Source organism: Aedes aegypti, unplaced genomic scaffold, assembly GCF_002204515.2.
Source record: "Aedes aegypti strain LVP_AGWG unplaced genomic scaffold, AaegL5.0 Primary Assembly AGWG_AaegL5_hic_scaff_56_PBJ_arrow, whole genome shotgun sequence".
Taxonomy (NCBI): Eukaryota; Metazoa; Arthropoda; class Insecta; order Diptera; family Culicidae; genus Aedes; species Aedes aegypti.
Window position 1 is genome coordinate 56,459 of NW_018736247.1, and position 27,202 is coordinate 83,660.

Genomic DNA, 27,202 nt, shown 5'->3' on the forward strand with positions numbered 1-27,202 from the left:
GCTCCAAATTCATCCACCACGTAACGATAGTGAACGTAATTACTTCCAGCATGATGTCGTTCGAAGATATCTCGGAATCTAAAAGAGATATAAATTGTCTCTTTTTGAGAAATTTGTTCAAAGAAAGAAGAGCTTCATCGATGGAACCTGCAAAGTTCCAAATTCATCTCGTACATGGCACTAATGTACGTAAATACCGCTGATATGATGCATTTGAAGGATATCTCGGAATTCTTCTTCATCTGATGGCCAGTAGAAGAACCTGCAAAAGAGGGGTTTGGGTTGAGAACGCACCGTATGTATCATAGGAAGGAGCACACAATTTACCCTTTTTCTCAGAAAAGTTATTTTGTAGGCGATCAGAGATTACTGAAAAACATGACAAACTTTATTTCCTTCGGAAATGTATAGATCCGGTCAGTGTTCATTTACGTTTAGCGGGAGAAAATTGGAAAATTGGTGTTTGGCTACATAGGTTATAAACTTCCGGATTCTTTGTTAGTGACTATGCCAATGGAAAACAGTTCAATAACCGATTGATAATTACCTTTTTTTCTATCTTTATTAACGAGATTTTTAGCCCTGGGCTAGTTCATCTCGGGACCAACGGCTTTACTTCCCTTCCGAAGAAAGTCGCCACTATAACTATTACGTCATAAGTGACTATCTCGGAGATGGGATTCGATCCCAGGTCCTCGGCGTGAGAGGCGTGTGTTCTAACCCTTACACCAGGTCCGTCCCGATAATTACCTATTTTTTGGACTGAAAAATTGAATTTTGGACGTAAACAAACATTTTTAGTGACATTTCTCTCGTTCTCCCCTAGCGAACTCTGACGGTGGCGCATTATATTTGCCTATATAAATAAAATTTTTGACTTCGAGAATGTTGTTCAGAGTAAACAGAGCTCCACTGATAAAATCTGTGAAGTTCCAAATTCATAAACTTTTTTAAAGGAAACATTTTTTTTTTAAGAGAGACCAGGATGATTCCTGAAAGAATCTCTAGAAATATTTTCAATAAAATCCATAAGATAATTGGCTTGTTGAAGGATATCCAGTAATTTACATACTCTGATTCTGCGTTAAAAATAAGTCAGAATCCAAAGTATCAAAATCCGGCGTGCCATGGAAATATTTTCAAAACATATTTGAAATTTGCAATTTCTCATCGTAATAGGCTGTTTTCCATCACGCCAATCTGTCATGAAACGGTCTGCTTTCCTGCACTGAAGCATGCAGTACGAGAATAGTCATTACGCAACGCTTTCTCATTACGCAACTGTTTTGAGTTGCGTAATGAATCATAACACAACAATTTTTCAGAAATTGTAAAATAATGGTGAATGCATTCCGATATAATTTCGTTGCAGAACCCGATTTTTACAGCACTCGTCGTAATTTTTCTAAAAGATACTTGGAAAGCCTCTTAGAATAAATTTACTACTCGTGCTGTTAAAATCATCATTCTGCAACTTTTCTGTAATCTAATATTGATTCATCCCTTGCTACCGGACTGTCTGTCAAATAATCTGGTGCTTCTGCTGAGCTGTCATTATTTGAATTGAAATGTCGTTGAGTCTACAGATTGAAATTTTTACTATTTTATACTTCGAAAAATTAACTCTTTCGATCAAGCTACAAAAAAAAACTGTGATTTTTTCATCGCTGTACAACCAAATTCTTTATGAAATTCCTGTTTCGCTGGAAGTATTCCTAAAGGTATTTCTGAAAACTTCCTGAGTTTCTAAAGATATCTTTGGAAGCACTTATGTAGGAACCCCCGTGGATATTCTGAAGAAATCGTAGGAGGATTTCAGGAAAGGATTTTTTACTTACTTATGGGTCTTGGGCATCCATTCTGGTGCATAAAGCCGACGTGAAAGATTTCCATCCTGGGCGATTGCCAGCTATCGCCTTGACCTGCGGCCAGGTAAAATTATCGGCGACTGCACCGCCATGGGTTCATTCAATTATTACGTAACGCAAAATTTGCCAATTTTGGACCCCCTCCCTCCCCCACGTAACAGCGTTTGTAAAGAAAATTTTAAATTTTTGTATGGACCGTAACACTATGTAAGACCCCCTCCCTCTCCCTGTTGCGTTACGTAATTATTAGAACGATCCCCATGAGCCTCTGGGTCTGCCGCTGCTGCTATGTCCTGCTGGAATCAATTCCTGCGCTTGTTTGCAGATTTCGTTTCCACCCCGACGTAGAGTGTGGCCGACTAGGACGATTCATATTTTAAAAATGTTTGAAAATCCAATCTCCCATATGCTCCTCACCATTCTTACCATAAAAATAGTGTTCTGTGAAATTTTCAGCTTTCTAGGTTGTGATTTAAAGGTGGCCCAAAGACAATATAGGTTTATATGGAAATTACTATGGAGAAATTTTAAGAAATGTTCCAAGCATGCTAGTACTGTAATGTAAGTAGAAACTTATCATCCCATATTGAAAACTCATTCTTCAAACCTTAACAAAGGACGTTGCTGAAGAAACAAATCCATTTTGAGCTAATTTTGTTTGGGATTTCTGTACATGTCTGCAGGGCTATAATCCCATATTAAGCTAAATAATAGCAAACAAAATCTTTCTTTTTTATGGTTTGAAGAATTAGTTTTTACTTTGGGCTAATGAGTTTGTACTTACCTTACAGTACTAGCGTGTTTGGATCATATCTCAAAATTTCTCCATAGTAATTCCCATATAAACCTACATTGTCTTTGGGCCACGTTTAAGTCACCACCTAGAAAGCTGAAAATTTCACAGAACACTATTTTTATGGTAAGAATGGTGAGGAGCATATGGGAGATTGGATTTTCGAAAATTTTTAAAATATGAATCACCCTAGTGGCCGACCCACCCCCACTTTCGTTGTCGAATTTCGGTTTGTATCGGTAGCTGGTGGCACCGAAGATGAAACTCAGCATTAGAGATCCAGTTGTGTGGCCACCATGTCCGAATTACAGTATTGGACAAAACATTTGCAACTTTTTCGATTTTCCATACGAAATTACCAACTTAGGTAAGCTATATCTCAGTTATTTATGGACCGATTTGAATGACATTTTGGCAGAACAACGAATATTACACGAATTTTAACATATATTTTTGACTGGTTTTTCCAATCACAAGTTCAAAAGTAGTAACGGTTTGGCTAAAGTGAATTTTTTGACGATTTTTTATAATTGACATAACTAAACATATTGAAGGAATAGCTTCATTATATCTTCAACAAAGTTGTAGATTTTAACGAGATGAACAAGTCAAAAATTATACTTTAGTTAAACCGTTATTACTTATAAACTCTTGATTGGAAAAATAGTTTTTAATTTTTCGTCAAAAATTATACTTTAGTTAAACAGTTATTACTTATAAACTCGTAATTGGAAAAACTATTAAAAAAATATATGTTAAAATTCAATTTATATCTGATGCTTTGTGAAAGTTTCATGCGAAACGGTTCATAAATAACTGAGATCTAGCCTAACAAAGTTGGTCATTTTGTATCGAAAATCGAAAAAGTAACAAATGTTTTGTCCTATACTGTATATACCGTAGGCATCTGTTGATGAAAACCTGCAGCCGTTGAGTGTTTCGCTGATACACACCACGTTTCACTTGCGTATAGCAGCACATATTTGACATTGGAATTGGATATTCGAATTTTGGTGAGTTGACTAATCCGATTGTTCTTCCACATCCTTTTTTTTAATTTCTTTATTAGTATCATTCCAAACATTACATTCATTTCTTATATCTAGGTGTTCTGTGTTATTAGACAACACAATCATCCTAATTTGGTAAAACAAATTTAAGATTTAATTAACATTTTGTTAACAACATATTACATTTCATTTGCCGTAGCAGTTCAGATTTTTTACAGGTGAGTTGATTTCACCTGCTTATAAGAGAAAAAAATCGCTTTGAATCCCAGGTAACCATTAAGCACTGTGATAAGCTGGATGATAACCGTATACCAGATTTTTAATGCTTACAAACCGCATATCATATTTTCAACTGCCTATAGGCTTTGTGTTATTAAAACAGTAATGTAGGTTCTATATTGGTATATAACGCTATGTAACAGTGCTTATAAGCCTAGTCAATGTAAGCCGTATTTGATGTTCACTACTGCCAATATGAAGCTTTGTTATGAATGACATTTTGAAAAATCAACAAACAAAATAAACATTAGAAGAAAAATAGCCACAATGGATGGAAGTCAGATTTGGCAAAAATTTCTCAAAAGTGGTAGTTACAGGAGAAAATTAGCTAAGTATGAGCAATTATTGTTGGACGATGGCAATCTACCATCGACTAGTTACACAGTATCCGAAAATAACGGAGAGAACGATGGAACCATCGATAGTTCTGCAAACGATTACAAAGCAGCCTCGGGAACAGTAGCTCTAGATCTTGGTTTCGATGATTCCGACGTGTTGGAAGTTCATGGTGCCCTTGAAGAGTCATTTGACTATAGTCCCGCTGGATCCTCAGACTCTGAGCAGGATTGCACTGACGATAATGAAACTTTAACCACTTTCATCCAAAAATGGAGCCTGGAATACAATGTTTCTCATTCAGCATTGAAACCACTGCTTAATCGGCTCTCCACAATAGATCGGTGCCTTCCCACCGATCCGCGAAGACTGCTTAAAACTCCTCGTAAAGAACCCAACTTGATCCAAATTGGAGGTGGCCAGTATTGGCATCAAGGATTGGGTATATTGTTTTTGTATTGAAATAAGATGAAAGAAAATTTAAATGGTGTGTTTTCTATTCGTTATAGGTGATTGTCTGGCTCAAGCATTCTATGATCTTAAGCAGCCTAGAAAAATGTCTCTTAATATAAACATTGACGGATTACCGCTTTACAAAAATGGTACTGATCAAGTATGGCCAATTTTGTTCAACGTTTTCGAAGAACCAGCCATGAAGCCAATGATTATTGGCATTTTTCATGGCAAAAGCAAACCTACTTCTGTTGAAATGTTTTTGAAGCCGTTTGCAGATGAAGCGGAAACAATTTTAAAATCAGGAATCCTAATCAACAGCAATCTATTGACGGTTAAAATTCGAGCCTTTATTTGTGACTCACCCGCAAGAGCCTTCATTAAAGGTAATTGAAGTCGATACTCTATTGCCATGAATTCATATCCATGTATAATTACAGGAACGGTAAACTTCAATTCATTCCATGGGTGTTTGAAGTGCACAGCCGTTGGAACACGTTCAAAGGAACAACGCGTAAATGTGTATCCTGTAACAGAGGCTCCCAAGAGAACAGATGAAGGATTTCGTAAGCGTTTGTACGGAGATCATCATCAAACTTACAAAACTCGAGACAATGGGAAACTTAAAACGATTTGCGTTGAATCGCCCCTGCTTCGCTTACCAATTGACATGGTTGAGGATATAATAGTATCTGATTCATTACATCTGTTACATTTGGGTATTACCAAAAAACTGCTCACAATTTACAAAGAAGGCCAAATGCATTACGCAAAATGGTCAAAATCTACCACCGACAGTATTGACAATATGCTAGCTAACATAAGGCTACCGTCAGAAATACATCGTAAAGTGCGAGGATTGCGATTTCTTTGCCATTGGAAGGCCTCGGAATGCGCATCTTTCCTAAATTATATTGGGATAGCACTTCTCAAACATGTTGTTGATAAAACTCAGTTTGAGAACTTCATCAGTTTGTTCTATGCCGTCACGATTTGCTCAAGTGAACACTATAGGAAATATTTACCCGTGGCTGAGAACCTTTTCAAAACATTCATTAAAAATTACAACAAACATTTTCACGTTATTTCGAGTAACACTCACAACCTTGTTCATAATGTGGACGAGGTCAAAAAATTTGGATCATTATCTTCGTTAACACCATACCCGTTCGAAAATTTCTTATTTCAAATTAAAAATATGGTGCGATCTGGACGGTTACCATTGAAACAAATAATTAACAGAATCTCCGAGAAAACTCAGCCCCACAACAACAGCCCAATCATTCAATCATATCCTAGTTTAAAACAGCCTTCTCGAATTAATGGTGATAACTTTCTGTACTGCACAATATACGAAGGGTTCAGGCTAACAAACAAGTTCGAAGATAAATGGTTCCTTACAAATGATAAGTCAATTGTAGCTATGAACTTCGCGAATGAAGATGGTATAGTTGGTTCAGAACTGAAACAATTCGAAGCACACGTTGAAATACCATTTCCCTCAGATGTTTTTTATATCTATAGAACAATTACAAACAACGATTTCAGTTCTTGTAAGCTTTATCCATTCAGCAGCATTTTTTGTAAATTGGTTGCGATAGAAATTCACGAAGAAACTATTTTTGTACCGTTACATCATACTCTTCCTGAGAAATGAGCAAAGTCAAATAAGAAAACTGTCATGTTTGAACAAAAACCACAATTTATTCTCGTCGAATTCACGTTTCGGTTTTATTTTTTAGAAGTTCATCACTGAAATAAAAGTTTAACAAAAAATCAATCAATGTTCCATTCCACGGTGCTAATTTTCAATTTTTAACCACTTTGGCGGCAAATTCTCCTCTTCCTCCAGAAACTCTACTTGCCACGATGCATTTCCGTTGGTTTCTACCAGTGATCCTTCGTTGTAACTTGTATCTGCCTCTGCAATGTTGTCGAAATCCTTACTCTGTCCTCCGGTCATACGGTCTTCAGGTGGAACGACTTCGTTCGTCAATTGCTTCCGTTTTCTCGAGACTGGTTTTCTTATTCCGGTTACCTCCGCGAACCGTTGATGTGCGTTCTTCAAGCAGCGGTGCAGAAAAGTTTTGCATTCATCTAGCGTATAGGATGGGTCGGAATAAAGCACCGTTTGATAAAACAAATCAATCGTTCTATCAAACTTCATGAACGGTACTTTTTGCTTTTTGGCTTCCTTGTTACCGGACGAACGAGTAGCACCTGTCCACGAGCACTGTAGCAGGAAATTGCGAGCGAAGAAGTAGTCGATTATTCGAAGACTCACCGTTGCTCCTTGACTTGTATATCTGTGACGACCGTGAATATTTCCAATGGAGGCAACAATTCCCTTCACAAACGATTCATCTCGGCAGCGATCCTCCAAGCTTTCAAAATCGGCCAAACTTTTAACGGGTTGGAAAGTTATCTTCGACAGATTGATCTGCTCATTTGAAGACCTTCCAGGCTGCTGATATTGATTCGCGCCCAACGCATCCACTTTTGTATTCAAGTGAGACAACAGCAAAAGGCATTTGTTTATTTTGATAGCTAGGCTATCATTCCCTTCCACGGATTCATTCGACTCCGTCTGCGATGAAGCATCTTTCTTCTCTGGTGCTACCGGCAAGTTATCCGTAGCCTCGTCCGAAGCATTTTGCGATTGAATGGCTCGCATCAATGCAGCTGCACTTAATTTTTTCTGGATTGTTCTTTTGGCAGACACTATGGTGAAAAACAAAAGCATTAGAAAATCATTAGCAAATTAAATTGATTTCAAGTTTACTTACTTGTCCGTCCACTTTTCTGCTTTAAGAACGCTTCTTAGACGATGATTTAATCAGACCAGAGGATGGATCAATTGGAAAAGCGCTGCAACATAATATTCTACAACTAACAGTACTAAGTTCGAGCCTGGAACCGACCAGCTTACCAAAAACAACTAAAAACTACAGAAAAAATGTAATGGCCTATCGTAATGAAGCAATTGGTGCGAGAAAGAAGGAAACAAAATAACACTCTTTTGACTCATAGCGGTTGAAGTAGGATAAAAAACAAAACAAACAGATCTTTTTTTTTGCTTTTTTTTATCTGTGGTGGGTGCTACCCACTGAAAAATGTTTTGACGTCTATTGCACGGGCGTGGTTTGAAAGTGGGGGCAGGCAGTATATGGGCCAAATAATTCGCCAAAAGTGGCTGTTATGCAGCACTTTAGAGGAATATAGTGTTTATAGGCTCTGTGAGAGAAGTTCTTTATAACACTATAGAACCGATGTTGTGCCAATTTTTACGGCCTAATGGTTACCTGGGTATACTTAACCTAACTTAACCTAAACATATAACGCATTAATCGTGGCAATAGAAGATTGTAACGATTTTTGCCTGAAATTATTTATTATTTTATTTGACATTTGTTCCAATGTTTCAACATTGATTATTCTATGTAACTCATTGGTACTATACCAGGGAGGAAGTCTCAGAATCATTTTCAAAATTTTATTTTGAATTCTCTGCAGAGCTTTCTTCCTGGTATTACAACAGCTAGTCCATATTGGTACAGCATACAACATGGCTGGCCTGAAAATTTGTTTGATTATCAAAAGCTTGTTCTTAAGACAAAGTTTTGATTTTCTATCAATAAGGGGATAGAGACATTTTACATATTTATTACATTTGGCTTGAATGTCCTCAATGTGATTTTTGAAAGTTAAATTCTTATCTAGCATGAGCCCTAGATATTTAACTTCATCTGACCAATTTATTGGAATCCCTCTCATCGTGACAACATGTCTACTTGAAGGTTTCAAATGAAGAGCTTTTGGTTTGTGTGGGAATATTATTAGTTGAGTTTTGGAAGCATTAGGAGAAATCTTCCATTTTTGCAAGTATGAAGAAAAAATATCCAAACTTTTTTGCAATCGACTACAGATGACACGCAGGCTTCGTCCTTTGGCGGAGAGGCCTGTGTAATCCGCAAACAGAGATTTTTGACATCCCTGAGGTAATTCAGGTAAGTCAGATGTGAAAATATTGTATAATATTGGGCCCAAAATGCTGCCTTGGGGAACACCAGCTCTTACAGGAAGTCTTTCAGATCTGGAGTTCTGATAATTAACCTGAAGTGTACGATTTGACAGATAACTTTGAATTATTCTAACAATGTATGTTGAAAAGTTAAAGTTTTTTAATTTTACAATCAAACCTTCATGCCAAACACTGTCGAATGCTTTTTCTATGTCTAGAAGAGCAAGACCAGTAGAATAGCCTTCAGATTCATTCATTCTGTTCAAAATAACCTTTTCAAAAAGTTTACTGATGGAGGAAAGCAAACTGATTGGACGATAGTTAGAAGCTTCTGCAGGATTTCTGTCTGGTTTTAAAATTGGAACAACCTTAGCATTTTTCCATTTGTCAGGAAAATATGCTAATTGAAAACATTTGTTAATTATATCAACTAGAAATGATAAGCTACTTTCTGGAAGTTTCTTGATGAGGATGTAGGAAATTCCATCATCGCCAGGAGCTTTCATATTTTTGAATTTTTTAATAATAGTTCTCACTTCTTCCAAATCAGTCTCCCAGGCATTTTCGAAAACGTTCTCTTGATTGAGAATATTTTCGAACTCCTGAGTAACTTCATTTTCAATTGGACTAGTAAGTCCTAAATTAAAATTGTGCGCACTTTCAAACTGCATAGCAAGTTTTTGAGCTTTTTCGCGATTAGTTAGTAATAATTTGTTTTCCTCTTTCAATGCCGGTATTGGCTTCTGAGGTTTTTTCAAGATTTTCGATAATTTCCAAAAGGGCTTAGAGCCAGGGTCCAATTGAGAAATTTTATTTTCAAAATTTTTGTTTCTCAATTGAGCAAAACGTTTCTTGATTTCTTTCTGCAAATCCTGCCATATAATTTTCATAGCAGGATCGCGAGTGCGTTGAAATTGCCTTCTCCTCACGTTTTTAAGACGGATCAAGAGTTTAAGATCATCGTCTATAATCACGGATTCAAATTTTACTTCACATTTGTAGCCTCTCGGCTGCTCAGTAGGGAATAATAGGTATGAATTTTGTCGAGCACTGGGTCGTTTACTCAATTAGCATCGTTTCAACCCCTGCTTCACCAGTCACTTACCTTCAGTGGGAGCTTAACTGAAGCACACTGACAGCTGAATAGATAATAATCCACTCAAAGGACCAAAGCGGAAATGAATCGAAGGGAAGGTCAACTTTTATAGCAGACTAAAGAGAATGAGGCTTGGGAACCCCTTTTGGGTACGAAAAGCGAGGAAAGAGAGGTGTATATAAAAGTTTATAGGGAGTGCGGTGGCTAAATAATCCTACTCGCCAATTTAGCTTACATTACTAGATTTATTCACCCAATCTGGGCATATTGGTATGGTGGAGAGACGGTTACATGGTACTTGCGCTTTTGGGTGGGTTGTTGGCGAGGCTTGATGGTGATGAACGGTGGCTAGCTTGGCTGGATGTCGGCGAATTGGGCGGGTTGTTGGCGAGAAAACGGGCGAAAGAGGGTCGGTATTCGGTCCTCGACCGAGGGCGTTAAGCTCTTTCCCAGAGATGGCTGCTGAACGGACTATGGCCCACCAGCATGGCCTTCATTGACTGGATTCCGTGATTGCTGAATGGACTAGGGCCCACCAGCTGGGCTTCTTTCGAATCTGTTTCTTGCCGGTGTGGAAATGTAGGGTTGTTGGACGGATTGTGGCAATGTAGGGTTGCTGGACGGACTGTGGCCCACCAGCTGGGCTTCTTTCGTTCGGGTTCCTTGTCGGGATTGGTCTTAATCCGACTGACCGAACGTTGAAAGCGGGAAGGAAGCCGTAGAGATGTTGCAATGGCCGAAATTTCAAAATGGCGTCGATGCTATTGTTGGAATGGACGCTCCAAGATGGCGGGCGGAACTAAGCTGGTTATCGGCACACCAACCAACTTTCCTACACTCCAAACTGGTCCTTTGGCTTCACTGCGGATGAAAGAAGTTCCTCCGGGATAAACCACGCGAGGAAACGCAAAAAGAAAAGGCCCGATTTCGGACCTAACCCATATGGATTAGTACCAATACGTCTCTCACAATTTACCACCATTTTACACAATTTTACAATCAATTACAATTTTTACAATAGATGCTTTACCTTTTCTTTGTTATAAGTTGGTAATTGTTATAGATGTTCGTTTTCGTGTCTAACTGCTTGTTCACAACTGTTTTAACATAATTTTAATTAGGAACTAACAAATTAATCGTATTTAAAAAATTACTAACCGTACTAACACTTTTATACCACTAATTTGGACTACTAACATTCGATACTAATCGTAATTTAGGGCAAACTAGAAAAAAAAGCACAAACCATTATATACACCACATGGTTACTATAATTTGTAACCTTACTTTTTTAGCTAGGACACTTTACGGCGCGCACTACTATTTTCTTCAAAAGTCAAACGGCAAAGAAGGACGAATCCCCTTGATTCGTCTTATATTACCACCACTCGATCCAATAAGAACGATGACGAAGTGCCGAAGTTTGACACTTCGTCGGATTGTCAACCATTCTGCGCAGGGTAGCAATTGGGCCGACACAACTCGTAACGGTTGTCGGACTTACTCAAACCACTGTCAGAAAATACCAGTTAGAAAGATTGTTACATATGCTAATTGAGGAAATGACGTTGTCGGATCTTTTTAAGCATGGACAGCTAGGTTTACCGTGCCAGTAAGGCTGTCCATATGTTTTTGGGAGAGTTGGAATTGGATATAGGGGCTTACTGGCAGGTTCGGACAGACCTGGGGAAATTGTGGCAGCGCCAACAAGCTGCAAATTGGGACCTACGGTTACAAATACCCCTCCATCCCAGTAAAAAAATGAATGGAAACATTCATTTTTACTAAGCATGGGGTTTAACAATACAATGAAATAATCAACATAATATTTATTTTGAATGTACAAAGTAAATTATGTCGCATACATGAAATCGGCAACACTGCCAACGCGTTACTCTTTCCCATTTGAAGGAAGGATAGCGTTATGGAATCTTTCACCAATACAAAAGCACAAGAACTGTCAAACTGAATAAGTGAGCAAAACAAAACACGAATTGAATTGAGAAAGTGAAAGTGCAGACAATCGTGAAAATAGTGAAAATTACTGTTGGTACGTAGTGAAAAATTATAGCTAACTAGTGAATGTTTTCATTCCCTGTTTGTTCCGTCTGTTATTGCGCGCGACTAACAGGAGCTGCTTTAATTGTCAGTTATGGTACCAATGTTTATATTTTGTTTTACAGCCTGCATGGAGGAACACACAGAGAAGGAAGCTATTCGTTGTTTACAAAGGTAAGTAATCTACGAAATTGAAATCATTGATCGAAAGGAGTTGGCTTTTGATTGCTGAGACTAATTAATTGATTTTGTTACAGGTGTAACTGGAGGATGTTCAGCTTCGGCCGCAACTAAACAGAAGGAAGTTTTTCTCGATACGTATCGTAAAATGTTAAGTTAATGAGTGCATTTGTTTTCTTTTCAGGTTTCAACGGGTTTCAAATCTGCAGCAGAGAAAACTCCAATTGAATTCCCCTTTTCATCTGCCAGCTCGTAAGCAGAGGTTCCCACACGAGCTATCACGGTGCAAGGAAGATAGCATGGACCTAACTTGGCGTTATATTTGTGAACTGCTGACGATTGACGAAAGTTTCGTTTGTAAACTTTTTGGCCAACAGTGTAAACAGGTGAGAATGTTTTATGACGCAAGTTGTAATTTTGTGAATTCTTATCGAATTGTTTTTTCAGGTTTTTGTGAACAAGTTCGTGAATAAACTGGTCAATTTGAAGCTTCTTTTCAATTCTTTCACCATCCGAAAGGGTCTCGGTGTCTCGGTCGACCCGATGCTCATCTCCCCGGCTCACAATTTCGTGACCAAATAGTACACGATACGGAGTAAATCCGGTGGCTCCATGGGGAGTATTGTTAAGAGCGTACTCAATTTCAGGTACCCTAGTGTCCCATAGTTGTTGATTAGTCCTAGCATAAGATCGTATACACGCATTGATGGTGCGATTGAGACGCTCCACCGGATTAGCTTGGCTATGGTGTCGAGGGTTTGTCCAGTGTTGCACCTGGAACTTTTGCAAGAGCTCTTTGAAATTAGACGACAGAAAAGTTGATGCGTTGTCGGATATGAGGCACTCTGGAGTAGAATACCGCCGAAACCAGCAGTTTTCCAGAATATCACAGACTTGGGGAGCTGTTATCTTTCGTACCGGAAAGAGCAAGCAAAACTTCGAAAAGAGATCCAATATGACTAGTAAATGAGCCTTCCCTGATTTGCTCCGGGGTAAGGATTGGATAAAATCTACGGCAATGATCTGGAAGGGTTTGGTGGCTAGTCTGGGAGAACCAACCATCGGATTTTGTGACCGATTGGACGGTTTACTTTCGTGACACACTGAACATTTGCGGATATGTGCCCGCACATCGTCTCCTATGTTCGGCCAATAATACTTTTTCTTCACTTTAGCAATGGTTTTGTCGGTCCCTAGATGAAGTGCATCATCATGCTCTTCGACCAGTATGTTTTCTCGCATTTCTTTTGGAACACAGATTTTCCACTCAAAATGGTAATCTAAAGCCTCTCCTTGTGTGGATACAAATTTCTTGAGAACACCATTCTCTACCCGAAAATCCTTATATTTTTCAGGCTCATCGTTTACCTTGCCGATCATTTTCGTGTACCAATCTTGGTTTTGTCGATTTAGCGCTAGGACTTCCACGGATCGTGACAGGGTATCAGGCACCACGTTGTCGATACCGCGGCGATGCTTGATAATCATGTCATGCCGTTGTAGTTCTATGCTCCATCGACACAAACGTGAAGAGGTACGCCAACTACTTCTCAGAATGTATGTGAGGGCAGAAGCATCGGTAATAACCGTGAACTTCGATCCTTCAACGTAGCATCTAAATTTTTCAACGGACTTCAGGACAGCTAGGGCCTCCTTCTCCGTGGCAAAGTATCGTTGCTCGGGGCTTGTTAATTTCTGCGAGAAATAGGCAATGGGTTGTTCAACGCCTTCCAAATCTTGTGTTAAGACTCCGGCGATGGCCGTGTCACTTGCATCGCAATGGATACTAAAGGGTTTGTTGAAGTCAGGGTTGGCAAGAAGCGGGGCACTTATAAGCAGTTCTTTAATCTTCACAAAGGACTTTTCCGCTGAATCGTTCCAACGAATCGACTTGGGCTTATCCTTCAGCAAGTCTGTAAGTGCCCGTACTACCTCGCTATAGTTGGCTATAAAACGACGGTAGTAATTACACATACCCAAAAACCGTCTTAAGGCTCGGATGGTGGTAGGGCGTTAAATATTAATGATCGCTTCCACTCGGTCTGGATTAGGTTTTAAGCCCTTGTTTGTCAATATATATCCTAAATAAGGAAGCTCGGTAACACAAAATTTAGATTTCTGTATATTGATCGATAAATTCGCTCTACTCAGTCGACTGGCGACATCTCTGAGCAACGTGAGGTGCTCCTCAAACGTTTCACTCAGGACGATTATATCGTCTAAGTACACGAAGACTTTAGGTTCAAGTTCACCCGCACCCAGGACTCGGTCCATAAGCCGGGATAGTGTTGCTGGGCTATTGACCAATCCGAATGGCATACGAGTGAACTGGAATAGCCCTCGACCTAGAACGGAAAACGCCGTGAATTTCTTAGATTTGGGGTGTAAGGGGATTTGCAAAAAGGCTTTCGACAAATCGATTGTAGAAATATATTTGCATGGTCCCACTCTGCTGAGAATTCTATCTGCGTGGGGCAGTGGATAAGAATCTCGTAAGGTCCTCTCGTTTAATTTTCGAGCGTCGAGACACAAACGTACTGTCCCATCGGGTTTGTCCACAGGGACTAACCTTAGAGCCCAGTTACTGTATGATCGCTCGATTATTCCCGCTTCGAGCATATTGTCCAGTTCTTGGTTAATTTGCTCCTGTCGTTTTGGAGAGGTGGGGAAGGGGTTTATGCGCACCGGAGGAGAGTTTTTGACTTCCTCGGTTAATTCAATGCGATGGCTTATTAGCGGTGTTGTGTCTAATTTTCCTTCAATAGCTACTTTGAACAGGTCTTTGACTATATCTAACTCACCGAGCTGGTCATTTGTCAGAGGTGGCTCTTCTGGGCTAACTTCTAGTTCTTCCACAGCCACTTTCGGAATGGTAGGTACGATTCCAAAAGCGTTCCAAAAATCGGTGCCTAAAAGCAGACGTCGTTTCAGGGCTGGGACTACCAATGCAGCGATAAGTTTTGTTTGTCCATTGAAGTTCATAGGGAGATTCACGTATCCCGTCACATCTAATTTCTGTCCACTGGCCGTAACCAGGTCAACATTTGCTGGAAAAATTTTTAGCTTGCAGGTCTTTATGAGCTTTAAAGGTAGTGTGTGATCCTTTGACCGTGACGCTTGCTCCTGCTGGAGCGGGTGAAGCGATCATGTTATGCGCGTAGTGCAGTGAAAAAGTGTATAGTATTTTGCGGTGAGCTCGGTGTGGCGACGGAAAAAAACAGCCTTACATCCAGGTAAAATCGTTCTTTATTATTATTTACTTACCAATTACCACTTGCAACTAAATACGTGCCAGGATCGAAAATTTAATTTTCGATTCGGGAAGTGTAAAAACATTTCATATATCCATTTGATATCTGGGTGTTTTTATGCGGGGCTTACTGTAAATGAAAATGACCTCAGAATGTGTGTGTATTTACTGCCATTCTTGAAATGGGTCGTTGGAATTTCAGTAGAGCTATCACCTTTCATCTCCCGGGCTAAAATTGTCTGCAGATATAAAGATATCGAAGGGTATCAATAAATACATGCATACAATTTTCTTCCATAAAAGCACTGCCGGTCAGTGGGAGGTGGATTGTATACACACACACACACACACACACACAGGTCTTTATGAGCTTTAAAGATCCTGTGCCTAGAATGCTTCGGTGTGCTCCGCTATCGAGTAATGCGATTATGGGAATACCGAGCACAGACACCTTGACAAATGGACGGTCGTCGTCTTCCACTCGAACGAATAACTCTTCCAGGCGAGCTGCTGTTGGCGAATCATAGTCGGTGGATTGAACTCGGCTGTAGCCGAAATGGAAAAGAGATTCTTGACAATCGCTAGAAGAGGGAATTTGCGTACAAGTTTGACTGACCTGCCCTCTCAGGTCTACTTGAAGTTTTTTGCGCAATAGGGACAGTTTTTGGTTTCAACGTCAGGCAAACCACACCTGAGACAAAATTTGCACCTTGGTCGATTACACTCCGAATAATGATGACCTTGACCTCGGCAATTGAAACAAATTCCGGCTGTGGGAGGAACATATCTGTCAACCCACGATTGTGAATCTTTAGGGTGATCAGGTGTCTTCGGTTTTGGCTTTACATTTCCCGGGTTTTCGCGCGACGATTTTGTAGAGGGTTGCTCTTCATCAGAGCATTCCTTCTGTGAACGATAGAAGTTTCGAGATTTGTACGATTTCTTCGAGTCTTCGCTCTGATGCTTAGACTTCTTCTCAGGATTACGAGTAAGTTCGTTCACCTGGGTTTTGTTCCGCGACGTGTTCTGTTCGTTATTGTTCGAGTTGGCGTATTTATACCAGAAGGTTGCATCTAGCTGCCTTCCAAATCTCTTTAAATCCGCTAGATTATCGATATTTGAGGCGACTGCGTGACCTTTGTAGTCCGACCGAAGGTTTCGATTGATGATTTCGAATTTCTTCCCTTCCGAAATCGGTTTCGTGAGGGAATTGAAAATGTTTTGCATTTCCATGTAATAGTCCGAAAACCGTTCTTGTTCGGACGATCACCAATCTTTTTAGCAAAACACAACTGTTGTTTGTAGTGAAGCGCTTTAAGCTGAAATTTGTATTTGTGATTAGAGTTAAAGGTATAAATGATTTTATGTGGACTCACAATTTTGGTGTTCTACCACAGATACAGATTAGGTATCTTCCTCTCCTGTTATCTGACAATCCAGCTGTCAATGGGTTGGCCTATGGTTAATTATTAATTTCGTACACTGCATCTTAGAGAAATTCAATAACAAACTTACTTATAAATTTAATTTTCTTTCCAGAACTTTTCTAATTCTCCTAGTTCAACGTGGGTGGAAATGTGGATGCATAAACACCTAAACAATTCAATTTTATAATTATCAACGATAATCACGAATAAATGACTTGCTTACCAACTCGAATTCAATTACTTCACTCAATTAGCTAAACCTTTAATTCTGAAATCCGTAAACTTTATACTTTTAATCCAACAATAGCCATCGATCTACTTCAATTTTTGCCAATCATCATCATATGACAAACCTGCCATCGTTCTTCCAACACGCATAAACATTTCTCGCTGTCATAGATAGGTGCTGTCATTTCGACCTATTCACAAATGGATGTCCGTACGAGGGGCTTGCTGGTCGACGTAACATCCCCCCACCCGTAAAGGATGGTGACGGTTCTAGGAGTCCTGACCACCTTTACCAGGTAGCCCAACGTCGAGTAATGCAAGCTTAACTGCTGGTCTTCTGTATAATCCGGTAGAGGTGCGTACAAGAGCTTGACGCACACGACCATCTCGTCCAAAGAATACCTTTTCTACACGTCCTCTTATGTATTGGTTTCTCATAGTAGTATCAACAATTAATACCAAGTCTCCTTCGTTGAAGTCTCGGACATTCTCGAACCATCGACACCGCCGGGTAATGACCGGAAGATATTCTTTGATCCATCGCTTCCAAAAGGCATCAGTGATGTTTTGAACTAATGTCCAACTGCTTCTCAAATTAGGTCTAAGGTTTGTCAGTTCCGAGGGTGGTTGCTTCACTCCAGAGGAATTCCCCAACAAAAAATGATTTGGGGTTAAGGACTCTTCATCTGCAGTCTCTAGTGGCACATAAGTAAGGGGACGCGAATTAATCATCGCTTCTGCATCAAATAAGATTGTTTGAAGTGCTTCTTCATTGGGGCGTCGTGGAGCATCGACGATTGTTCCAATAGCACTTTTAACGGAGCGCACTAAACGCTCCCATGCCCCGCCCATATGTGGAGCACCCGGTGGATTGAAATTCCATCGGGTATTGGTGTTAGTGAATGTACTGGCTAGCACTTGATCTCTAGCCGCAATTTCCTGCCGCAGTTGCTTATTTGCGCCCACAAAATTGGTTCCGTTATCACTAAAGATCTCGGCCGGTGCACCGCGTCGTGCAATGAAGCGTCGAATAGCCATCACGCACGATTCACTGGATAGGCTATGTACCACTTCTAGGTGTATAGCACGCACCGTAAGGCACGTAAAAAGTGCTACCCAGCGTTTTACTTCGGAGCGTCCGACTTTCACCGTTAAAGGGCCGAAATAATCCAACCCGACAAACGTAAAGGGTCTTACAAAAGGCGTTATACGTTGTTCGGGGAGTGGAGCCATTGGAGGCGGGCGAGGAACTGCATTTGCTATATGACACTTGGCACATCTTCTCGCTACTTGCTTTACCAGCGTTCGAAGATTTGAAATTTCGTAGCGTTGTCTAATTTCATTCACCACCGTTTCGTGATTTGCGTGGCGAAAACGTCGATGATACCAATCCACCAGAAGTGATGTAATTAAATGCGTTTTGGGCAATATGACGGGGTATTTTGCTTCGTCAGTAGCATACCATGCGGCTCCAATTCTTCCACGCATCCTGATTACTCCATGCTGGTCGATGTATGGCCACAACTTGTATATGGTGCTCGACTTTTGCACTACATTGTGGCGTGCAGTCGGGCTTCCTTGTGTTTCCAGCAACAATTTCTGTTCCTGGCCGTAATATTCCTTTTGAGCTTGTTTCCAAAGATGACGCTCTGCATCCCTTATCTCCTCTTGTTTCAGCGCCCCGACATCTGCAGTTTGGCCTTTACAACGGCACCTGATGTTATTAATGAATCTTATCACGTACGCTTGTGTCCTCAGTAGGCGTTCCCATTTTTGGAAACGGGAAATTTCTATCATTGACGTGGATGTAGTATCATAATGAACATTATGAACACTAACGGATTCTTCTTCGGTGGAAGTTAAGTTTTGATTTCGTGGCCACTCAGATTCAGGATGATATAGAAAGTTGGGTCCACAAAACCAACGGCCACTGATATTGAAGCTTGGCCCCTTTCCCCACTTAGTCGCCTCATCTGCTGGATTTTGTTTTGTGGGCAGCCATCTCCATTGGTTAATCTTCGTCAAAGCAAGGATTTCTCCAATTCTCACTCCTACAAACTTAGTGTACCGTCTGTGATCCGAGTTGATCCACGCCAAAACCGTAGAAGAATCAGACCAGAAGTATATGTCAGCTATGTTGAATGAATGGGAGCTAACGATGGATTCGGCCATGCGTGCACCTATTACCGCTGCCATCAGTTCCAAACGAGGGACAGATAAAACTTTGAGTGGTGCCACCTTGCTCTTAGCACCCACAAGCGCTAGTTCTATTCCTTCAGATCCGCTGGCGCGCATATAAGCCACACAAGCGTATGCTGCATCGCTGGCGTCGACGAAGATATGGAGTTGTTTCGTCTCTTCAATTTTACCCCGAAAATAGCATCGAGGGATCTGTAAGTCGTTTAGCAAAGGTAACAGACTTATCCATTGCAACCATCTTTCGGATAAGTCACTATTGACCGGTGCATCCCAACCAATTCCAGTGGCCCAGGCATCTTGAATCAGAACTCTTCCATGGATCAAGTAAAAGGCTGCAAACCCCAAAGGATCAAAAAGGCTCATAACGAGTTTGAGCATTTCTCGCTTGGTTGGAATGTGGGTCGAATCGATAACTTCGACGAGATCATCTCGAAGGGATACTGTGTAAACAAATACGTCTTTTGATGGATTCCATTTCATGCCTAACACTGATTCCACCTTTTCAGCTCGCACCAGGTTCAGCTGCTTGGTATCTTCAATAGTAGTGTCGCTGATCGCCGCCAACACTTCATTGGAGTTGGATAAAAAGTTGCGCAGATTGAATCCTCCTTGGGAATGAACCATCTTCACTTGTTTAACTACCTCTATAGCTTCTTGCACCGTTTCAAAGCTATCGAGGTAATCATCCACGTAGTGGTATTTAATTATAGCTGTGGATGCTCGGGGGAATTCTTCCATGTATTCTCTGGCATTTGCGTTCTTCACAAATTGGGCCGAGCTTGGGGAACAAGTTGACCCAAATGTCGCAACATCGATTATATACACTGAAGGAGCGTCTCCAGCATTTGCCCTCCACAGGAATCGCTGATATTGGCTGTCTTGAGGTCGAATAAGAAGCCGAAGAAACATTTCCTCTATGTCACCGGTTACGGCGATTCTATGCTCACGAAAGTGATACAAAACAGAAACAAGGCATGTCAGCATATCTGGTCCTTTCAGTAAAGCTGAATTAAAGGATACGCCATTAACCTTCGCTGCCGCATCCCACACAACCCGTACCTTGTTTGGTTTTTTCGGGTTGACTACTACGCACAACGGAAGATACCAAACTCTTTTGCTGTTGGAAGCCTTCAGCTCCTCGCGACTAGCTCGGTGACAATATCCCTTAGCAAGATATTCTTCCATTTTCTGATGTACTCGACAACGAAGAGTTGGATCCTTATCCAATTTTTTCTCCAACAACTCAAGTCGTCTCACCGCCATGGGAAAGCTGTTGGGAAATTCGATGTGGTCCGATTTCCACAGCAAACCGGTTTCAAATCTGCCGGACACTCTTCGCGTGGTTTCCTCTAGCAACTTTCTAGCTCTCTTATCAGCGTCGGATTCAGGCATCTCGTACGTTGGATTGGCGGCCGATTGATCCAGTGAGATGAACTCTTTAAGTTGTTCATTCAACTCATGATCCGCGTCTTGGGCGGCAGGTACATGAAAATTAACGGTCACTGTTGGCCCTGATGTACGTGCGTTATACCCGTAAATTGTCCATCCCAATCTACATTTCGCGGCGATAGGGTCTTTGTTTTGCCCTTCCCGTATTTTCAGTGGGACGCACAGGCTCAGATTGTCGAGTCCAATTAATAGTTTTGGCTCGGCACTGTCGTATTCGGCGATGGGTAGCCCATGTAAATGCGGATATTGGTTCGCTAACGTTTCATATGGAAGCGATTGTTTCGGCAACAAAAGCCTTTCAACGGTATGTGCTTCTGTGATTTGGAATGTTTCAGCCTTTCCAGTGCCTGAGATTTGAAAATTTACTCTTTTAGACCGGGATTCTTGGCGCGCAACATTTGCGGTCCATTGCAGCGTCAGAGGCTCTGTAGGTCCGTCTAATCCCAATTGTTCTGCCACTGATCGGTCCAAAAGCGTCGAAGAGGAGCCTTCATCAATGAACGCATATATTGTTTGGCGCTTATTTCCCATTGATACGAGTACGGGAAGTATGCGAAAATATGGATAGCGACCACAGCCCTCCCTGATTACAGAACTATGGTTGGTGGAGAAATGGGCAGGACTTGATGTCGTTGGAGGATGCAGAAGAAAGTGGTGTTTATCGCGACAACCATGGATGTTACAGCCATTCCAGGTTCGACAGGGCCACTTTTGATGGAAATTCAAACACGTGCGACACAAATTGTGCTGCCGCACTATTTGCATTCGTTCCTCGACGTTTTTGGCTTTGAATTCCTCGCACTCCGCAACTCGATGCCCTATGGCGCTGCAAACGATACACGGCTTAGGTGTCTTTCTTATCGCACCGGTGTTTTTTGATTCCATATCCGGGGCGTCATGAGCGTGTATGAAAACCTCTCTGTCCTTAGGTTTTTCGGCTTTCGAGGACAGGCTAATAGGTAAGTCAAACGACACTTCGCTGGCGGCTTGAATCAACTCGTTCATAAATTCACCAAAGGTCGCAAGTGTGGCATCTTGGCGAAGAAGCTTGTATCTGGCCCAATCCAATCTAAGTTGCGCTGGAAGCTTCGCTACAAGTTCTTGTAGCAAGACAGGATTGGTCAGGTGGTTTTCTTGTTTTGCGGCTTGCAAATGAACCACCAAATTCTCCACGGCTAACCCAAAATCGATGAGAGTATCAAGTCGCTCAGGTTTAGGGGCAGCAACTCGACGAATTCTTTCCAAAAGCGAACGGATGATAAGCTCTGGTCTACCAAAACGCATTTGAAGGGTTTTGATTACATGGGGCACTCCTGCGGGCATCATAAGCCGACTGCGGACCGTTTCCAGCGCACTACCACGTAGGCACTTCTGAAGTCGTACCAAATTCTCTACATCCGAGAATCCGCACGCTGCCGTTGTTTCTTCATAGGTCCGAATGAACATCGGCCAGTCTTCCGGATTGCCGCTAAAGGCCGGAAGATCCTTGCCAGTTACTTGTCTGGCTGCAATTTGCATGTAGGCCGTTGGTAATTCCGGATTCACTGCGCAGCGATCATCGTCATGCAGCGAAAGATTCGAAAATTGTTGTCTAGGTGTTACCAAGGATCCCTCTCGCTGTTGTGGTGATGCTGAGTTTGCTATATGAGAAGTCGGCCAAGAGATCCGTTGTTGTGTGATGTCAACCTTGTCTCCTTTGGTGTGCTGTTGTGACGTGATCCAATCTCTCACCCTCTCTGACTTCGAAACGTGCGACGATGAAGACGATTCGCTAAGCTCTGCCTGTTGTCGCATCAATTCCTTCTTTTTTTCCATGGATTCCCGTCGCAATAGCATCATTTTCTCCTGCAAATCCTTTTGTTTCGACAGCTCCGCTTCCCTGAGCTTGGATTCTTCTTCCATTAGTTGTTTCTTGATTTCAAGCTTCCGTTGTTCTTCAGCAAACTCCAGGCGTTGTAGCTCCTCTTGCTCCTTCAATTCCTTTTCTTTTAGCAGTTCTTCTTCTTCGAGTAGGCGCATTTGAGCTTCTAAAGCAGCAGCGCGGGCACTGGACGTTATACTCATTTTAGATCCGACGGTCTTCTCTGGCTTCTTGCTCCGTGATTTTGACGTCTTACTGCCGCCGCTTTTCGCTGTCTTATCCTTCGTTTGCGGAGGGTTGAGTAGACCCGAAAAGGTTCCCTGTTCACATTTATGGCACACCCAACGGCGGTTCTTGACGGTATGATCGACACCTACACACTTGAAGTGGTGCCAGCTGCTACAAGCGTCGCAGGCGACCATCGTATCTACGCCGTCATGCTCGTTACACGACTGACAGTTGTAGCCGGAGGTATTTCCCGTCTGCATCTTTAGCGACAAAATTCTTAAAGAATTTGTTCGGACGATCACCAATCTTTTTAGCAAAACACAACTGTTGTTTGTAGTGAAGCGCTTTAAGCTGAAATTTGTATTTGTGATTAGAGTTAAAGGTATAAATGATTTTATGTGGACTCACAATTTTGGTGTTCTACCACAGATACAGATTAGGTATCTTCCTCTCCTGTTATCTGACAATCCAGCTGTCAATGGGTTGGCCTATGGTTAATTATTAATTTCGTACACTGCATCTTAGAGAAATTCAATAACAAACTTACTTATAAATTTAATTTTCTTTCCAGAACTTTTCTAATTCTCCTAGTTCAACGTGGGTGGAAATGTGGATGCATAAACACCTAAACAATTCAATTTTATAATTATCAACGATAATCACGAATAAATGACTTGCTTACCAACTCGAATTCAATTACTTCACTCAATTAGCTAAACCTTTAATTCTGAAATCCGTAAACTTTATACTTTTAATCCAACAATAGCCATCGATCTACTTCAATTTTTGCCAATCATCATCATATGACAAACCTGCCATCGTTCTTCCAACACGCATAAACATTTCTCGCTGTCATAGATAGGTGCTGTCATTTCGACCTATTCACAAATGGATGTCCGTACGAGGGGCTTGCTGGTCGACGTAACAGTTCTTTTGGACCTTGTTTTCGCGAAATCGCTTTAATCTCGGTCACGTGATCGTGATCGGGACTAAGAAACTCACGTTTGAGTTCCGATTTAAGTTCGTTCCAGTTCGTGAAATCTTCGTTCTCTACCCCAGACATGAACCACGACTTGGCCTGGTCTTTGAAAAGGTAGATCGCGGACCGAAATAATTCACGTTTAGACACGTTTTCCGATTTGGCGTAAAACTCGACTTCTTTAATGAATTTCATTAGGTTTTGGCCACTATCCTTGCCATCGTACCGGATATTCCACTCGGAAACGGGCCTATTCTTCAGCGCGACACGATGATTTCGATTTTTGTAGCGATTTGGAACCGGAGGATCTGACAACGCGGTAGAACTTTCCTGATCGGATTCTACAACTGAATCCGATGTCTCAGCCGGAGGAATTGGCTTTGACTTCGATCTTCTGTCTAATGCGAATTTGCGAATAACCTTTTCTGAACGGTTCGTATCCGAGCTGATATCTTGACGAGGTCTCTCATTAGGATTCTGCGGAAATCCGAATGGGAACAACGCGGCGAGCAGTCCCGAGAGCTGTTCTAAGTTCGTTTTAGACGTTTGCCTATCCGATTTTAGTTCGCGACGATTTGAATGTTTAGCCATCCCTGACGCACCCTGAGCTGATAATGGATCATCGCTCTCATCCTCAGATGTCCTTAAATCACTTCGATCTACGTTCTTGGAGACCTTCTGGCTCTCCTTACCTCCTTTTTTGGAAGGATTTTTCTCATCATCTAGTCCAGTCCTCAAATTTGAGACGGAGCGGACAATTTCTTGCATCATTTCACTTCTAACCGTCTGAATAGGAGAGAAAATCGAAAAGTGAGTATTCACTAAACCCCTTACTGCTCTGAGGAGTTTGTCTAAATCGTTAAGATCTTCGTCCGTCTCCGCGTATTCTAGAGCACGGCGAATTCGGGCAAAGTAATGGACAAGCCGCGATTTCAAACTGTCTTTAAAACCTTCAAATCGCACTTCATTTTCCAGATATCCACGAATTTGGTCCACATTTGCGTCAATCATCTTGATTTCTGCATCAACTGTAACTTTAGATCTGAGAAAGTCAATATCAACTGTATTCATCTCTTTTTCTTCTTTGAGACGATCCCTGAGCCGTCTCTGAATGGCAGATCTGGACTCGGTCGGATCAAATTGCACTGCTCTGATAGCCAACTCATGTTCAATCTCCTGCTTCTCTAAATGATGTACCATCAAACTTTTGTACTGCACTTCAAAATCTAAATCCATGTTGCTCAAAAACTGTTTCGTTTGAAGGACGAATTTACCAAAACAGAACCTGTTTTCTTCCCACAGATAGGGGGAGGGGTGAAAGATTTGATCGCTTGATCGATTTTTTGTTGGGCGCCAATTTGTAGCCTCTCGGCTGCTCAGTAGGGAATAATAGGTATGAATTTTGTCGAGCACTGGGTCGTTTACTCAATTAGCATCGTTTCAACCCCTGCTTCACCAGTCACTTACCTTCAGTGGGAGCTTAACTGAAGCACACTGACAGCTGAATAGATAATAATCCACTCAAAGGACCAAAGCGGAAATGAATCGAAGGGAAGGTCAACTTTTATAGCAGACTAAAGAGAATGAGGCTTGGGAACCCCTTTTGGGTACGAAAAGCGAGGAAAGAGAGGTGTATATAAAAGTTTATAGGGAGTGCGGTGGCTAAATAATCCTACTCGCCAATTTAGCTTACATTACTAGATTTATTCACCCAATCTGGGCATATTGGTATGGTGGAGAGACGGTTACATGGTACTTGCGCTTTTGGGTGGGTTGTTGGCGAGGCTTGATGGTGATGAACGGTGGCTAGCTTGGCTGGATGTCGGCGAATTGGGCGGGTTGTTGGCGAGAAAACGGGCGAAAGAGGGTCGGTATTCGGTCCTCGACCGAGGGCGTTAAGCTCTTTCCCAGAGATGGCTGCTGAACGGACTATGGCCCACCAGCATGGCCTTCATTGACTGGATTCCGTGATTGCTGAATGGACTAGGGCCCACCAGCTGGGCTTCTTTCGAATCTGTTTCTTGCCGGTGTGGAAATGTAGGGTTGTTGGACGGATTGTGGCAATGTAGGGTTGCTGGACGGACTGTGGCCCACCAGCTGGGCTTCTTTCGTTCGGGTTCCTTGTCGGGATTGGTCTTAATCCGACTGACCGAACGTTGAAAGCGGGAAGGAAGCCGTAGAGATGTTGCAATGGCCGAAATTTCAAAATGGCGTCGATGCTATTGTTGGAATGGACGCTCCAAGATGGCGGGCGGAACTAAGCTGGTTATCGGCACACCAACCAACTTTCCTACACTCCAAACTGGTCCTTTGGCTTCACTGCGGATGAAAGAAGTTCCTCCGGGATAAACCACGCGAGGAAACGCAAAAAGAAAAGGCCCGATTTCGGACCTAACCCATATGGATTAGTACCAATACGTCTCTCACAATTTACCACCATTTTACACAATTTTACAATCAATTACAATTTTTACAATAGATGCTTTACCTTTTCTTTGTTATAAGTTGGTAATTGTTATAGATGTTCGTTTTCGTGTCTAACTGCTTGTTCACAACTGTTTTAACATAATTTTAATTAGGAACTAACAAATTAATCGTATTTAAAAAATTACTAACCGTACTAACACTTTTATACCACTAATTTGGACTACTAACATTCGATACTAATCGTAATTTAGGGCAAACTAGAAAAAAAAGCACAAACCATTATATACACCACATGGTTACTATAATTTGTAACCTTACTTTTTTAGCTAGGACACTTTACGGCGCGCACTACTATTTTCTTCAAAAGTCAAACGGCAAAGAAGGACGAATCCCCTTGATTCGTCTTATATTACCACCACTCGATCCAATAAGAACGATGACGAAGTGCCGAAGTTTGACACTTCGTCGGATTGTCAACCATTCTGCGCAGGGTAGCAATTGGGCCGACACAACTCGTAACGGTTGTCGGACTTACTCAAACCACTGTCAGAAAATACCAGTTAGAAAGATTGTTACATATGCTAATTGAGGAAATGACGTTGTCGGATCTTTTTAAGCATGGACAGCTAGGTTTACCGTGCCAGTAAGGCTGTCCATATGTTTTTGGGAGAGTTGGAATTGGATATAGGGGCTTACTGGCAGGTTCGGACAGACCTGGGGAAATTGTGGCAGCGCCAACAAGCTGCAAATTGGGACCTACGGTTACACATTTTGGAATTGCAATGCTCCGGGCTTCAACAATGGAATTTGTTAAAGTTTCAAGAGCATTGTCAATATCAAGTTTAGTTACTAAAGAAATGTTAACATCAAGATTAGAGTCAACATACGTTTTATATATATTCCAGTCGGCTCGTAAATAATTGAAAGTGGAGCTGATAGGATTGAGAATCGCTTCACACGGACATCAAACAAAAGTTTTGCTTTTTCTAAAGCTTTAATATTATTTAGTTCTTTTTGGTTAAAGTGAACTAAATAAAATTCTTGAGAAAGCCCTTTCCGA

At 41.4% G+C, this 27,202-nt stretch overlaps 1 protein-coding gene and 2 long non-coding RNA genes across 3 annotated transcripts; all 3 read right to left on the reverse strand.

Moving 5' to 3' along the window:
* Nucleotides 1-6,009: 6,009 nt before the first annotated feature.
* Nucleotides 6,010-7,654, reverse strand: LOC110681206. The gene is made up of 2 exons (XM_021856985.1): nt 7,526-7,654; nt 6,010-7,460 (listed from the first exon to the last, which is right to left on the reverse strand). Coding segments are annotated over exons 1-2 (921 nt in total). The 5' UTR covers nt 7,527-7,654; the 3' UTR covers nt 6,010-6,540.
* A 2,868-nt stretch (nt 7,655-10,522) lies between these two features.
* LOC110681205 lies at nt 10,523-11,182 on the reverse strand. Its single transcript, XR_002503122.1, has 4 exons — nt 11,144-11,182; nt 11,015-11,082; nt 10,887-10,953; nt 10,523-10,789 (listed from the first exon to the last, which is right to left on the reverse strand). It is a non-coding gene; the product is annotated as an uncharacterized LOC110681205 (long non-coding RNA).
* A 14,657-nt stretch (nt 11,183-25,839) lies between these two features.
* On the reverse strand, nt 25,840-26,499 carry LOC110681204. The gene is made up of 4 exons (XR_002503121.1): nt 26,461-26,499; nt 26,332-26,399; nt 26,204-26,270; nt 25,840-26,106 (listed from the first exon to the last, which is right to left on the reverse strand). It is a non-coding gene; the product is annotated as an uncharacterized LOC110681204 (long non-coding RNA).
* Nucleotides 26,500-27,202: the final 703 nt, after the last annotated feature.